This window comes from Ascaphus truei, chromosome 13 (genome assembly GCF_040206685.1).
Source record: "Ascaphus truei isolate aAscTru1 chromosome 13, aAscTru1.hap1, whole genome shotgun sequence".
NCBI classification, from domain to species: domain Eukaryota; kingdom Metazoa; phylum Chordata; class Amphibia; order Anura; family Ascaphidae; genus Ascaphus; species Ascaphus truei.
The window spans coordinates 12398826-12413986 of record NC_134495.1 but is presented as its reverse complement, the minus strand read 5'-3'; the positions used below and the strand labels follow the sequence as shown (position 1 = coordinate 12413986).

The 15161-nt window shown below is 51.4% G+C and overlaps 1 protein-coding gene across 1 annotated transcript in view; it reads left to right on the top strand.

Moving 5' to 3' along the window:
* Nucleotides 1–14872, top strand: part of PPIL2 (peptidylprolyl isomerase like 2) — a 29015-nt gene extending 14143 nt beyond the window's left edge. The window contains exons 8-20 of the mRNA XM_075568543.1: nucleotides 1889–1978; nucleotides 6477–6552; nucleotides 7896–8056; nucleotides 8292–8367; nucleotides 8467–8576; nucleotides 9287–9376; nucleotides 9898–9931; nucleotides 10292–10409; nucleotides 10598–10654; nucleotides 11357–11429; nucleotides 11857–11919; nucleotides 12250–12392; nucleotides 13828–14872. Coding sequence (XP_075424658.1) covers nucleotides 1889–1978; nucleotides 6477–6552; nucleotides 7896–8056; nucleotides 8292–8367; nucleotides 8467–8576; nucleotides 9287–9376; nucleotides 9898–9931; nucleotides 10292–10409; nucleotides 10598–10654; nucleotides 11357–11429; nucleotides 11857–11919; nucleotides 12250–12392; nucleotides 13828–13918 — 1182 coding nt within the window. The 3' untranslated portion in view covers nucleotides 13919–14872. The remainder of the gene's footprint in view (nucleotides 1–1888; nucleotides 1979–6476; nucleotides 6553–7895; nucleotides 8057–8291; nucleotides 8368–8466; nucleotides 8577–9286; nucleotides 9377–9897; nucleotides 9932–10291; nucleotides 10410–10597; nucleotides 10655–11356; nucleotides 11430–11856; nucleotides 11920–12249; nucleotides 12393–13827) is intronic.
* Nucleotides 14873–15161: the final 289 nt, after the last annotated feature.

Below are 15161 nucleotides of genomic sequence, written 5' to 3'. Positions count from 1 at the left end.
CACTGCCAGTCAAGCAGATTATAAACAAATCCCAGCTTTTAATATGTCACCAAATTTCGACCTATCAATACATGGAGAACGAATTGACATGCAGCTATACTGTTCTTTAGGTAATTAGAGATTGCCCACATGAAACTATTCAAGTAAAAAAAATAAATGTAAAAAAAAAAAAACTGAACTGCAGCTTTAAGTGAGCAGGGTATACATTATATACAAGACATTGCATGCACGGTTACAGATAATTTATATTATAGGCGTATGAAACAGTTACAGACCAGATTAAAATGTGAGACAGCCTTAGATTTGAAAGAACTTAAACTGGTGGCGGCTGTGAGAGTCTCTGGTAGGTTGTTCCAGTTTTGGGGTGCACGGTAAGAGGAGGAGGAGCGGCCGGATACTTTGTTGAGCCTTGGGACCATGAACAGTCTTTTGGAGTCTGATCTCAGGTGATAAGTGCTGCGTGTGGTAGGGGTGAGGAGCTTGTTCAGGTAGATGGGTAGCTTGCCCATAAAGAATTTGAAGACAGGAAAGGTGAACTTTGCGCCTAGACTCTAGTGATGCCCAATCTAGTTCTTTGAGCATTTCGCAGTGATGTGTGTTGTAGTTGCATTGGAGAACAAAACGGCATATTGCATTGTAGAGGGTGTCAAGTTTGCTAAGGTGGGTTTGGGGTGCCGAGCCATATACTATGTCTCCATAGTCTAATTAGCATTAGCATCTGCTGTGCGATACGCTTTCTGACCAGCAGACTTAGGGAGGATTTGTTCCTATAAAGTACACCTAGTTGGCATAGGATTTGGATGTCGGGGTATCAATGTGCGTCCCAAATGTTAAATGGGAGTCACACTATAAACCCAAATATTTAAAACTAGTAACGGGCTAGGGTGGTGTTAGTTCTGATCTGGAGCTCAGTCACTGGAAGCTTTTACATTTTTTTAGCCTTGGTCCCAAATACCATTGTTGGTGTTGTCCGTGTAACTGTACAGCAGCCGTTCTGACCGTTCTACAGCCGAGAATGGCCGCTTGCGACTGTACCATAAGGCTAAGGCCCCGCTCCCTCCGTCAGCGCTCCCGCACTGCAGATAGGCGGGGCGCTGACAGACACAGACCGCGATATGCGGTCTGTAGGGAGTGGGAAGTGGGCGGGAGTGGGAGGTTTGAGTGGGAGGGGGGGCGGGGCTTGAGTGGAGGGACCCGCTACTCTTCCCCCCCCCCCCCCCCATCCCTCCCTCCTCGGGCTGGCACACACACACAGACAGACAGACAGACAGAGGCAGGCACTCACGCACTCACACACATACACACGCAGGCACTCTCTCACACGCACGCAGGCACTCATACACATACACATACACACACACAGAGGCAGGCACTCACGCACTCAGGCACACACATACACACACACAGACACGCACTCACGCTGCTTTCCCCCCACACTCCTCCCCGATCCCCGAAGCCTCTCCTCCTCCCAAAGCCACCCCTCCTCATTGGCTCACAGCCACACCACGTGACGCGTCAACGCTAGGGATCACCATTCTCTTGTATCCCATAGCGGCTGACGCGCCACAGCGTGTAGTAAGCTGTGCAGCCAGGGGGGACCGGCTCGGGAGGATTCCCCTGCTGGTGGGGAACTCGCGTGTGGCCGCCCTCGCCACCGGGCGCAGCGGGTCCCAGGCCTAAGGCCTTTCGTTGCCATGCAGTGTCAGCCCCCTCGGGCAGCGCAGGTTTTTGTAAGATCAGGGAAGCAGCAGTTTGTTTAAAGCCCACATCTCGAATCCTCTGTCTGCATATACCTGGAATCCGCGGGCCTCGGCGATTTCCGTTTAAGAGGTAAATCGCGTTTTAAGATTTGTATTTCGGTTATAGCGTGTATTGTATTTCCTTCCAGGCTATTGAACAGTTGAATATAAAACCAAAGAGCTACAAGGACCTTCTAACGGACGAACCTTTCACCCGCCAGGACCTCATAACTCTGCAGGTAGGGCTTTGGGTGAGGGGGGGGGGGGGGGGGGCAGGGGGGCTGCTTATTCTAACATCTAATGAACGGAGCATCTGATTTTACAAATAAAAAAATGTAAGAAGAGATTTCTGAAGCAAGGGCGGCCAACTCCAGTCCTCAAGGGCCGCCAACAGGTCAGGTTTTCAGGATATCCTTTCTTCAGCACAGGTCGCTCAGTCTTTGACTGAGCCACAGATTGAGCCACCTGTGCTGAAGCAGGGATATCCCTAATACCTGGCTTGTTGGTGGCCCTTGAGGACTGGAGTTGGCCACCCGTGCAATTCAGTGAACAGGTGATTAAATAGCAATCTATGAATAATGATGCTAATGCATGCTAGGTTTCCTTATTTGTGTGTGTGTGTGTGTGTGTGTGTGTGTGTGTGTGTTCCTATATTTTTACACTCAATAATATGCTGGGTTAGAGTGCTAGTTATTCTGTGTATACGGTGTGTAGTGTGATTTCCATCTAGATCTAACGGGCTGCATTCATTGTATTGGTAATACACAACAGGCCCGGCAATCCCTTTTTTAGGGTTGCAAACCTAGTAGCCATTAACGTAATCATAGATTGCTATTTAGTCACCTATTACAACACTGTGTGGCAGGGGTGGGCAACGCCAGTCTTCAAAGGCCACCAACAGGCCAGGTATTTAGAGATATCCCTGCTTCAGCAAAGGTGGCTCAGTCTTTGACTGAGCCACTGATTGGGATACCTGTGCTAAAGCAGGGATATCCTGAGCGGTTGGTGTACCTTGAGGACTGGAGCTGCCCACCCCTGCTTTATTGCCCACCCCTGCTTTATTGCCCACCCCTGCTTTATTGCCCACCCCTGCTTTATTGCCCACCCCTGCTTTATTGCCCACCCCTGCTTTATTGCCCACCCCTGCTTTATTGCCCACCCCTGCTTTATTGCCCACCCCTGCTTTATTGCCCACCCCTGCTTTATTGCCCACCCCTGCTTTATTGCCCACCCCTGCTTTATTGCCCACCCCTGCTTTATTGCCCACCCCTGCTTTATTGCCCACCCCTGCTTTATTGCCCACCCCTGCTTTATTGCCCACCCCTGCTTTATTGCCCACCCCTGCTTTATTGCATGTCTCATTCTCTCATGGACATATTGATTATTAGATTAGAATTAGATTACAATTACTAGGTGAATAAGTGTCTCTTCTGCTCATTCATTCCCGTCTGCACAGCACTTTTTATTGATTTGAGCTCTTTATATTGGTAATAAAGGTAACTGAAGATTGCCAATCTGTTGGGGATGTTGGAGCTTTGTGCCTCTGCGATCCCACGAGGGTCACCACCCATCTCGCTATTCTGTTTTTTTTAAATACGTGAGATTATAGTCTTAAATTTGTTTTGACAACATGCTTGGTTATGTATTGTATACACCCTAAACGAGTTGTGTTAGTGACCGTTGAGGCTCAGCTGGAATTGGGCCTGTGGCTGTCCCCTGCGGACTGAATACGACCTCTCCTGCTGCAAAACACGCCACTTGTCACTGTTAGAAAATATTCTGTATTGTGGCCTCCGTTCTGTGCTGCAGATCTGGTGTCCACAAGCTGGCTACCTATATTCCCATATACACATTGCTTTGCAGCAGAGACTGTAACCGCTTCAGTGCTAAAGCGGTTCCAATCTTTCCACACTGTAAGCATCGATGCGCCCAGACCTCAGTGAGGAGTGGGAGAAAGGAATACATTTATTTGTTATAGAACAGAACACATCGGGATATTGATGTTATGATAGGATTTATAACACAAGGCGAGAGAGAAGGCTCGGCGAGTAGAGACACTGATAACAGCGACGCTGAGTTTGAATCAGGAAACAAGTTCAATTCCCAGTGTCTGATCCTTGTGACCTTGGGCAAGTCACTTTATCTCCCTGTGCCTCAGGCACCAACAACATAGATTGTAAGCTCTACGGGCAGGTACCGTGCCTGTAACATTCCTATGTGCTGCGTACCGAGCGCTATGCTGTCATTGTGACGCGCTGTGTGTCCCATTGGGAGAAAGGTGCTATATGAAATAAAGTTATTATTTCATTGTTAACATATAACTTTCAGTCTGCGTGTATCCTTAATAATTCTGGGCCTTGAAAGGCCGTCCGCTCTCTGTTTCTCACGCCTCTGGGAGGGATGTCCTGCCATCATTGTAGTTTGCATTAAACGAGCAGTGTATTTTCTCTGTGCATTTAAACCGCGCTTCCTGCACCTGAACAGGAACATTGTATGATGGTGCAGAGTACTGTATCGCTCTGCACTTCCATCCTCCCACTGCTCCAACTTTTAGGAGATATTCAATCTTAAGGCCGCGTCCGTGGAGGGTGCGTGCGGCCGTGCGAGGGGCTTCGCTGGAGCGATGTGTGCCCTGTAGTTGGACACGATGAGGGGGGCGTGGCCGTGACATCACGGAGCTGGTTCGCCCTCATTGGACCCGGCCGTCGCACGGGAAAACATATATTTTTTGTTTCCTCGTGCATCGCGAGCGCAGGTGCCTCTGGTCGCACGCTCTAAAGATGGCCTCATAGAGGCAGGTCAATTTGATCACCCCCGCACGCGTACTCCTGCGCGCGGTCGCGATCACCATGGACGCGGCCTGAGACTTCTGGCAAGCACGGTGGTTAAACTAACACAAATCCCGCAGAGCGTCTGATTGTTCTCATGGCTGCTGCCACCGAATCCACGTAAACGGCAGCAGGACGGATTGTGTTACCTGGGAGTAGGGTCGGCAGCTGCAATTACTCTGTCCCATTAATTCCGGGGTCCCTAATCTGCACAGTGACCGAGCTGTAGGCATGGAGAGGAGCAGCCAGTGTCACATCCCTGCTGGGTACCTGCCAACAATGCGACACAGACAGGGGCCCTCCCCCTCTCCTCCCATCCCTCCCTCCCAGCGCCTGCAGCTCCCCCCCTCCCTCCCTCCTCCTTTAAGCCATAAATGTCAGCTCTTTTTACAGCCCCTCATAAATCCTCAGCTGCAGAGGAGAGGCCTGCAGCCGGGGCTGGAGAGGGCTGTGGGGCCAGGGAACTCGTACCGGGGGTAGCACCCTTACATCCGCTGGGGCTGCAGCTCACGACTTTGCACACCCCTGAATAATGTTTTATCTGCAGCTTAAACGCTGTGTGACGTTTTCAGAGGATGGTCAGGGGGAACCTGTGTACGATGTAGAAGCATCAGTAGTGATCTCTCCATTATATACCTATATGGAGTAACGTCACTCATCCCTTACTTATTATATCCTCATTGCTGTGTCTGGTGGCCATTTCCACGTCCCAGGGCTCCTAGCAGCATGTCGTTCCCCAACAGAGGTGCGTGTCTGGTACAGGGCAGGACCCTTCTCGGTTCCGAGCTGTAACTATTGGGTCGTGGTCACGGATATCACGTCGGCAGTCATCGCTCTGCCAGTGATGTGATAATCGCAGCTCCAGGTGCTGGTTCCAGAGAATATTCCACAGACGTCTTCCCGAGACAAGACCAGTAATAAAGAAAGCGTAACTTGCATTCCAAAACACACTGCCAGCCCTGATAAGAATGCTACAAAACATTTCATTTTAATGTGGCGATGTTCTGGGTCAGCTGAAGACCCGTTTGGGAGAAAAGTAGCAGTTTGTTCACTATAATAAATAAATTATAGCATGTTCTTGTATAGAGCTGCTAGTTTTTACACAGCGCTTTACAGAGACATTTTGCAGGCACAAGTCCCTGCCCCATGGAGCTTACAATCTATGTTTTTGGTGCCTGAGGCACAGGGCGATAAAGTGACTTACCCAAGGTCACAAGGAGCCGACACCGGGAATTGAACCAGGCTCCCCTGCTCCAAACTCAGTGCCAGTCAGTGGCTTTACTCACTGAGCCACTCCTCTGCTATAATACATTATTTTAAATAGTGTGAGCACATTCACACGTCTGCAACCCTGCCCTTCCCCATTATCTCCGCATACAGTGATTCCCCTGCAGCCAGGGATTCTGGGAAATGGCATGCATATAAGCTTATAGGGCTCCATGTTGAAATGGATTTGAAGCTAAAGGTGACACTGTGCTCATTTGCATGCCATTACCCAGAATCCCTCGCTGCAGTGGAAGCTCAGAGATAATGGGGAAGGGCAGGGTGGCAGACCTGGCTGAGACATGAATGTGCTCACACACAGGATTTTTATTTGCTGCACGGTTGAGGATGTTTGTCTCGTACTCGCCATAAATTTGTTTAGTATAAATATTACTGAATCCTTGGGACTCGTGGAGTTTGATTTATCGGCCATTCTGTTCACTGATCGATTTACAAATATTCTGCGACCCGGATTTGCCCATATTCCTCGTTTCTTTCCTATCTTACATCGCTATTGTTATTTCACGGCTATATTTCTATTTCGATCCCCCGGGCGGTGTCAGCGTGGCACAGAAACGGTGTTGTGTAAAGGGATGTTAAAACCTGTCCTTTTCTCCACCCGGTAACCTGCCTCTCTGTCCCCCAGGACCCCACCCACCTGGACAAGTTCGATGTCTCCAATTTCTACCACGTGAAAAACAACATGAAGGTTACCGATCCAGGTGAGTTCACACCTCCATCGTTCTCGCGTCCCGAAAAAAACCCTCTCCCGCTTGGCGTGGCAGCCAGGATAGAGTTGCACGCTCTCACACCTACAATAAACACCATTAACCCCCCATCGCTGACAGAACTAGGGGTCCAGACTCACCGTGGCGGGGAGGAGACCCCTTCCTGTGGCGTCCGCTAGCGGGTGATCCGCGGATTTACCAGGATATAAAACCATGTGCAAAATTTAACAAATTGTGTGGTGCTGAGAGCTGCGAAGACACAAGAGATATGAAAACAAGTTCCAAAACAGGACCCTTAATGAATATGATCTAGACGTAGGGTATGATGGTAGAAAACACTTTGCACAGATGTAAAGGTATAACATAACGTTCAATCCAAAATAGGCAGCGTGTAAATAAATTCCCAGTAAATGAATGAATAAAGGACTCGCACGGAACTGCAGCATCCTGACGCAGCTCCAACGATCCTTCGCTCCTGGCTGTGTATCAGGGATACTTGAGAAAGTGCTTCTTGCCTGAAACGCGTTGGTGGGGCGACACCTCGCCTTGTTTGTTCCTAAATAATTTCTTTTTAGGCTTGTGCACTCTTTTTTTTCCAAGTTCCCAGGATAGTTCTCTGTTTTTTTTTCTTTTCTTCTGCTGTTACATATAAAACAACGTGGCCTTGTGAGTGAGAAGCGCCAGGGGGGGGCGGGGGGTGTTAAGTTGGGGTACCCCTTTTGGGCGGTGGCTGCAGCTTTTTATGGTGTGGTCAAAATATGGATCAAAGAAATCCCGTCTGAAACGAAAGATGGTGAACGTGTAAATGATCGTAGAGAGCGACCGGCGTTATCCTGCATCCACCGGCAATAAGCCGATATATTTCTATCCCATACACTGCATACTCCGTGTAAGTTGCGATACCTTTTGTAGCGGACCAACATTACGCCTTTTGATTGGCGGAGGGCCCGCTGTACACTGATCATGTGACCGTGACGTCACTGATAAATGGAAGATGGAGTTGTTCTCTTCTACTCCTCTGCCGGCTAAAGGGTGTTGGTGAGCCACAGGAGCAGGAAGCCACGGAAGTAGCCACTACCTCAGGAGATCCGGACCCCATGACGTGGTGGCTACACCGTGGGGCAGCCAAAGGGTTAAGCTTAATATATACAGGTTTCTTCGTACACAGTACAGTTGTAGAAGAGACCTGTGAGGTTTGCAAAGCTCCACACACTATAATTTCACGTTTGAAGAACGCTAATGTTGTTCCACTGAAAGTTATCGCAACCTGCATCAGAAAATAAACCTGTGAAAGTCTGTGACCCTTTTGTTGTGCTCACGCCACTATAACGCTTCAGATGAGGAGAGAGCACGGAAGGACCCATCTTACCACCTGAAAAACGCCAACATGGAGACGCGGGAGACGCTGACCGAGCTGTACAAGGAGTTTAAAGGCGACGAGATGCTGGCAGCGACCATGAGAGGGCCCGAGAAAAAGCCAACGGATAAACTGAATGCGGTGAGTGTGCGCTGATGCGTGCGCGACGCTCTCTCCGTATCCCGCCCCTCGGGGATTCTGCGCTGCCTCCCAAGAACAGTGTAGTTTTTTTTCATGGACGTGTATGTAACCTTTTTGATTTTATTTTGGAAATGCAAAACGCGAGTGGTGACGGGCGCTCTCATCACCGTCTCTGGCGTGTGCGTGGCGGTCGCGTCCGGTCTGACATGAGCGCTGTGCTTTTGTTTCTTCTCAGGCGCATTATTCCACGGGGACGGTGAGCGCGTCCTTCACCTCCACCGCCATGACCCCTGAGACCACTCACGAGGCCGGTAAGACCTGTTATCGTTGTCACCCTTGCGGAACGAGGCTCGGTCTGCATCCCGACCTCCACTGGCGGCTCACTAAGTACCTTCTTCCTCCTCTCGCAGCGGCCATTGCAGAGGACGTTGTGCGTTATCAGTACGTGAAGAAGAAGAAGGGATACGTCCGGTTACACACCAACAAGGGAGATATCAACCTGGAGCTGTACTGTGACAAGGTGAGCAGCGCGCTGACCGCCCCTCGTATCTCCGGTGTTCGGGTTTCTACGCGTCGCCGTCCCCTTTGGCAGCCACAGGGTTAAAGATAAATAAAATACACGGGGAGACCGTTAAACCCCTGAAGGTTTTAAACACCCTTTTCTCTCCCCCCCCGTCCCCCCCATGTGATAGAAGGGGTGGAGGGACCGTGTAGGAGAGATGATGCTTTACCTGCAGCTGTCCCTGGCTGCGTTGCTGCCATAGCAACACCTTATCCGCTCCCTGGGTTTTCTGCCGTTACCGTGGCAACAGAGCACAGGGTGTGTCCTGCCAGCATCTATCTGAGGGGGTGGCGTGCGGGGGGAGAGAAGCCAGAAAGTGTTAAATATTTAAAGAAGTTGTGACCCATTTTATCTGACCTGCAGGGAGGGGGGAGAGATGCAGCATTGGAACAGAGACCCTGATCTGTATTCTCCAGCACCCCCCCCCCCCCCGGCGGCCATACACACACACACCTGGACCCCATGCGGCACCGCCCCGTAGGAAGTGTTTTTGACATTGGCCACTACCCCCGTTTAGATTGCAAGCCCCTTGGCGCCTCCGTGTTATGCTTTGTTACGGTCTCCAGGCGACCGGGTAGGAATAAATGAGACGCGCATAGAAACATGGCAATAGAGTGTAAGCTTCTCGGCGCTGACGCACAATGACCCGATTTAACCCTACCTTGCAGACGCCGAAGACCTGTGAGAATTTCGTCAAGCTCTGCAAGAAGAATTACTACGACGGCACCATTTTCCACCGCTCCATCCGTAACTTTGTGGTGAGCGTCCGGGCATTGCTTTAATAAAAGTGTCACCAGGAAGTAATACCGGGAGAGTTACCTCTCGTTTTCACGTGCGTCCTGGGCACGGAGTTATAGAAAATACATGGTTACATTAAAAGTACAGGGTTATACCGTCAGTTCACAGACATTTCATGGGCTGATAGAGTTGGAAAATTGGGTGCAGGGGATAAAGGGTTTGTGAGTTCCAGATTTGAAATAGAGAAGCGTTAACCCCTTTGGCTGCACCAAAGGCTGTCCGCCTTTGGGGCAATGCAGATGTACACTGGGGTGGTTGAGATTCAATGCAGCTGTGAATACAAATTTCTTTGTGTCCTCTTGGCTCATTAACATTCCAGTGGGTGGGGTTGACGTTCCACAAAGGCGATCAGTACGTGTGTCGGCCGCACGCGCTCCTCGCTGCCTGTGTTGGGTGCGCTGCAGGCTGCTCCCGCAGAGGTGGGTTATGATGCTGTAGGCTCAGGGTATTGACTGTGATTCTCTTGCTGTTTTCTTGACAGATCCAGGGAGGAGACCCCACAGGCACTGGGACAGGTAGGGCGCGCCCCTTAACCCTCTGACTGCTGCTTTATTCATTAACCGTCGGGACAATTTATTCAGCGTTATACATGGCGGTTTCATACTCTATAACGGGGTCTCCAAACTCAGTCCTCAAGGGCCGCCAACAAGACGGCTTTTATGGCTATCCCTGTTTCAGCACAGGTGGCTCAGTCAAAGACTGCACCACATGTGCTGAAGCAGGGATATCCATAGAAGCTGGCCTGTTTGGCGGCCCTTGAGGACTGAGTTTGGAGACCCCTGCTCTATAAAATGAAGTTGTGGTTAAATCCTCTGCTGGCTCTGTTTGCCGTACCCCTCTCCCTGTCGCTAAATAACCCCTCTTCCTCCTCCCAGGGGGGGAGTCGTGCTGGGGGAAGCCCTTTAAAGACGAGATTAAGCCCAACTTGTCGCACACGGGGCGCGGAGTTCTCAGCATGGCCAACACCGGGCCCAACACCAACAAATCCCAGTTGTAAGTGATCGGTCAGAACCTGCAGAGCCATGGGGGATGTCTGACACGCACGGCACCACTGGAGGCCTGGCTGCTCTCGCTCACCCCATCCTCTGCCAGAGAGAGTCCCTTCTAATACAGATGCATGTCGCCTGCCCTTCCAGCAGAGCGAGGGTTAAATGTGATCGGGTTCTCTGTTCTTCCCACAGCTTCATCACCTTCCGCTCTTGTACCTATCTTGACCAGAAACACACAGTGTTTGGGAGGTAAGTGCCAGCGGGAGATGTGAAAGGGGAGTCGCTGTCTTTCAGCACTTAGCGGGTTTTCTCCTCCTCTGTTCTGTTATGGGTTTTCTCCCGATTTATCTCCGTCCCCCTCACAATCCCCTCTCCAGGTATCTCCGTCCCCCTCACAATCCCCTCTCCAGGTATCTCCGTCCCCCTCACAATCCCCTCTCCCGGTATCTCTGTCCCCCTCACAATCCCCTCTCTCTCCCTCACTCCGGGTATCTCCGTCCCCCTCACAATCCCCTCTCCCGGTATCTCTGTCCCCCTCACAATCCCTTCTCTCTCCCTCACTCCGGGTATCTCCGTCCCCCTCACAATCCCCTCTCTCTCCCTCACTCCGGGTATCTCCATCCCCCTCACAATCCCCTCTCTCCCTCACTCCGGGTATCTCCGTCCCCCTCAAAATCCCCTCTCTCTCCCTCACTCCGGGTATCTCCATCCCCCTCACAATCCCCTCTCTCTCCCTCACTCCGGGTATCTCCGTCCCCCTCACAATCCCCTCTCCCGGTATCTCTGTCCCCCTCACAATCCCCTCTCTCTCCCTCACTCCGGGTATCTCCGTCCCCCTCACAATCCCCTCTCTCCCCCCCTCTCATTCCCTCTCTTCCCCCCTCTCATTCCCTCTCCCCCCCCCCTCTCATTCCCCCCCCCTCTCATTCCCTCTCCCTCTCTCCCTTGCAGAGTGGTTGGGGGATTTGAGACTCTGACTGCCATGGAGAATGTAGACACTGACCACAAGACAGACCGCCCTAAGGTACAGGATTAGAACCAGCCCCCCCCCCGATATCCCTATCCCCACACAGGTGTGACCCGCCCTGTGCCGCCTGCAGCTCCCCCCCCCCCCCCCCGATATCCCTATCCCCACACAGGTGTGACCCGCCCTGTGCCGCCTGCAGCTCCCCCCCCGATATCCCTATCCCCACACAGGTGTGACCCGCCCTGTGCCGCCTGCAGCTCCCCCCCCCCCCCCGATATCCCTATCCCCACACAGGTGTGACCTGCCCTGTGCCGCCTGCAGCTCCCCCCCCCCCCCCGATATCCCTATCCCCACACAGGTGTGACCCGCCCTGTGCCGCCTGCAGCTCCCCCCCCCCCCCCCCCCCGATATCCCTATCCCCACACAGGTGTGACCCGCCCTGTGCCGCCTGCAGCTCTCACCCGCCGCACTTTCCCTCTTGTAGGAGGAGATCCGGATAGAGAGCAGCACCGTGTTTGTGGATCCGTACGAGGAGGCGGACGCGCTGGTGAGTTCTGCCCCCACAGCGGCATGTCTTCTCTGCAATGGCGCCGTTTCATACATCATCCCCAGTGAATCTGCCCCAAAGAGCTTACGCTCTATCTCCCATTCGAGCTGCCCTAGGCTGAGCAGAGCTTGGGTGGGGGTTTCTGGTGTACAGGCCGGTGCTTTTATCCCACGGGCCGCCCCTTCACAGCGTACTTTCTGGCAGTATAATGCTGCTTGCTGCAGGACGAGGTTCTAGAGCTGGAAGCCCGACGTTCTCTGCAGAACCCTCCCGGTGCTGGATGTGTTCCGGCTCGCCCCTCACATCGCTCTTGTCCGCTCATCCCCCCAGGTGGCCGCGGAGCGAGAGAAGGCTCGGAAAGCGGAGGAAGAGGAGCAGAAGGCGGCGAAAGCCGTGCTGCCGAAAAAGGAGCAGAGCCAAGAGCCCAAAACATACCGACCGGGTATCGGAAAGTACATCAACATGGCTGCCACGTGAGTGTGCCAGAGGGAGGGCGGTGGGAGGAGACCCTGGTTATAGGCTGCCACGTGAGTAGGGCGGTGGGAGAGACCCTGGTTATAGGCTGCCACGGGAGTGTGCTGGAGGGAGGGAAGTGGGAGAGGCCCTGGTTATAGGCTGCCACGTGAGTAGGGCGGTGGGAGAGGCCCTGGTTATAGGTTGCCACGTGAGTGGGAGAGACCCTGGTTATAGGTTGCCACGTGAGTGGGAGAGACCCTCGTTATAGGTGCCACGTGAGGGAGGGAGGGTGGTGGGAGTAACCCTGGTTATAGGCTGCCACGTGATACGAGAAGGACAAAGTATAATACAATTTAATAAAGTGGAGGGGTGACGGCAGATAATCGCCTGGTATATAGGCTGCCACGTGGAGGGGTGAGGGTAGGTAATCGCCTGGTATATAGGCTGCCACGTGGAGTCATGAAAGGCGATTTCTTATAACGCATTCGGGGTCCGTGGGTTCGGTATCCCATTGCTCTTTAGTGGCTATTCCACACAGGTCTGTTGAGCACTACAGGAGTTGTTACCTCTTTGGGCCGTTATATTCCTGTTTGTCAGAGAGAATTTGACCCGAATCCGTTACATTGAGTAAAATAGCATCGTGTTTAGGGGACTTGCACTTTTTTTTTTAAAGAATCCATTTATTTTGAATGCAGACACCCCCCCCCCCCATTCCCGTGTGCGATTACCATGTAGAATTGCACACTTACTGTGCCGGCGTTTAACCGTTACATGGCGTAGTGCAGCGTTCTGAGACGCCCGCGCCTCGGCGAAGTGCAGGCGCGTTGCAGGTAGTGGTAACTTTTAATGCAAGCTTGTGACGCAAAAAAGGTTTTTTTTTTATTATTATTTACCCCTAGAGAAAGCCATCCTCTCTTTCCTTACAGATTTCGGCACCACTTAGTACAATACAGTATGTTTTCACCTGGATTTTTATTTCTTTTTCTCCCTGCTCGCTGAATTTAATTTTTATCATCTTATTCCCAATGCCGGCCATCCCCCCTCCCACTCTGTGACATTACTGAACTCCAAAGACCCTCATGGTAGGGTCTCGGGATAAGATGGCTTCACTGATAATCCCCTTTTGAAGTCTGCATGGAAATCTGCTCTGTGCTGCTGGGTGGGGAGGGGAGGAAGTGAGTGAGATTAAATAGCAGGAGTTGCCATGTGAATACTCTACTGCAGGCTTTTGGGCCTTCTTTAAAAAATAAAACCACAGGAATATTACACATATTTGATTTAAAGGGCGTCACACTGAGGAATTATTCTGCTTGGGGGAGGAAATGACCACTTTTAAAAGTTCTCGTCACAACTTGCGACAAAACACAATTTCATGATGGGATTTGAGTTGGGGAAATGGTGACCGACTCAGGCACAGGATTGCTGAGTTTGCTCGGTTTCTCTGTCCCGTAGGAAACGTTCGACAGAAGACGACGACAGTGGCCCGTCCACTAGTAAGAAGGAAAGGGTCACCCGCGGCTTCAGAGACTTCAGCTCCTGGTAGGGACTGACCCATCTGCTCCTTCTCTGTAACACGCCCCCTGCTGGAAAGATCACTGGACTTCACCAAGTGACTCGCGATGGACAGAAAACATATCCGTCTAGGTCAGGATATCCCTGCTTCAGCACGTGTTGCAGTCTTTGATTGAGCCCCCTGTGCTGAAGCAGGGATATCCTGATAACCTGACCTGTTGGTGGCCCTTGAGGACTGGAGTTGGCCCCTCCTGCTCAGGCCCCTTCGGCTCGTGTCTGCAGGGGCTCTGCGGTCTCAGGACTTTATAAGGAACTGAACACAACGCTCTAGAGGCTTCCAAATAAAATGGGTGTATTACTAAAGCAGCAGCTGGTGGCGGGTCACAGGATGTGTGAGGGACTCAGCTTTAAGCGGCTGGTCCTAATGACAAAACTTGTTTCCAAACGGTGGATTTAGGGGTTCTTTGGGGATTAGGGGAGCCAAGCTTCGCCATGGAACCGTGGGGCGCCAGACACACCGGGATATCTGCAAACCTATTTACTATAGCAGCGGTTCCCCCATGTTGCCGCCGAGAGCGGTTTGGTGATTTTTTCAGCCTCCGGTCCCTTTACTCTGGGTTTGTAGGAGAACAAGTTATTCGCTTTTTTCCTCTGGATTTATGCCCCTTTACGTGGCATGATTTGGGTCACCAGCGATGAGTCCCAATGCCATGTTTTTATGTATAGGAGCACAAGCTCGGTGAAGTATTTAAATCCCGGTTGGAAGGATTGAAAGCCTCTTTTTCCTACCAGAGGAACCTGCAACGCTGTGAGCAGGGAAGGGGTTAACCCACCATTTACAATGACGGCTACAGCTCGTCAGACTGTAGTGCATCCTGATTTTAAGGCCTTGGATGTTTCTGCGCACGATTGCAGAGGCTGAATTAAGGTGTGTGTATATAGTTCTGTTTACTTTTTTATAAATAAAGTACACCTGTGTACCTCATGTCCTGCTCTATGCCCTCATCTGTCTCCTGGAGTTTGAGAATGGGTTCCATTGACATGGGTTTGAAATAAGATCACCCTCCCTCTTGCCCCTAGTTTTCCTGCACACGCGATCTGAAGCTGCCGTTCCTTATGGGATCCACATACACACATTGCTATTTATTTATAAGTTAACCGTATATATATATATACACATACGCTATATGGATCCAAAGAGCCGACATGTCCTTACAGCGTTTAACTGTCCTTGTCGGCACTAAACTGGTTGGTTAAAATATCCGGTTCATATT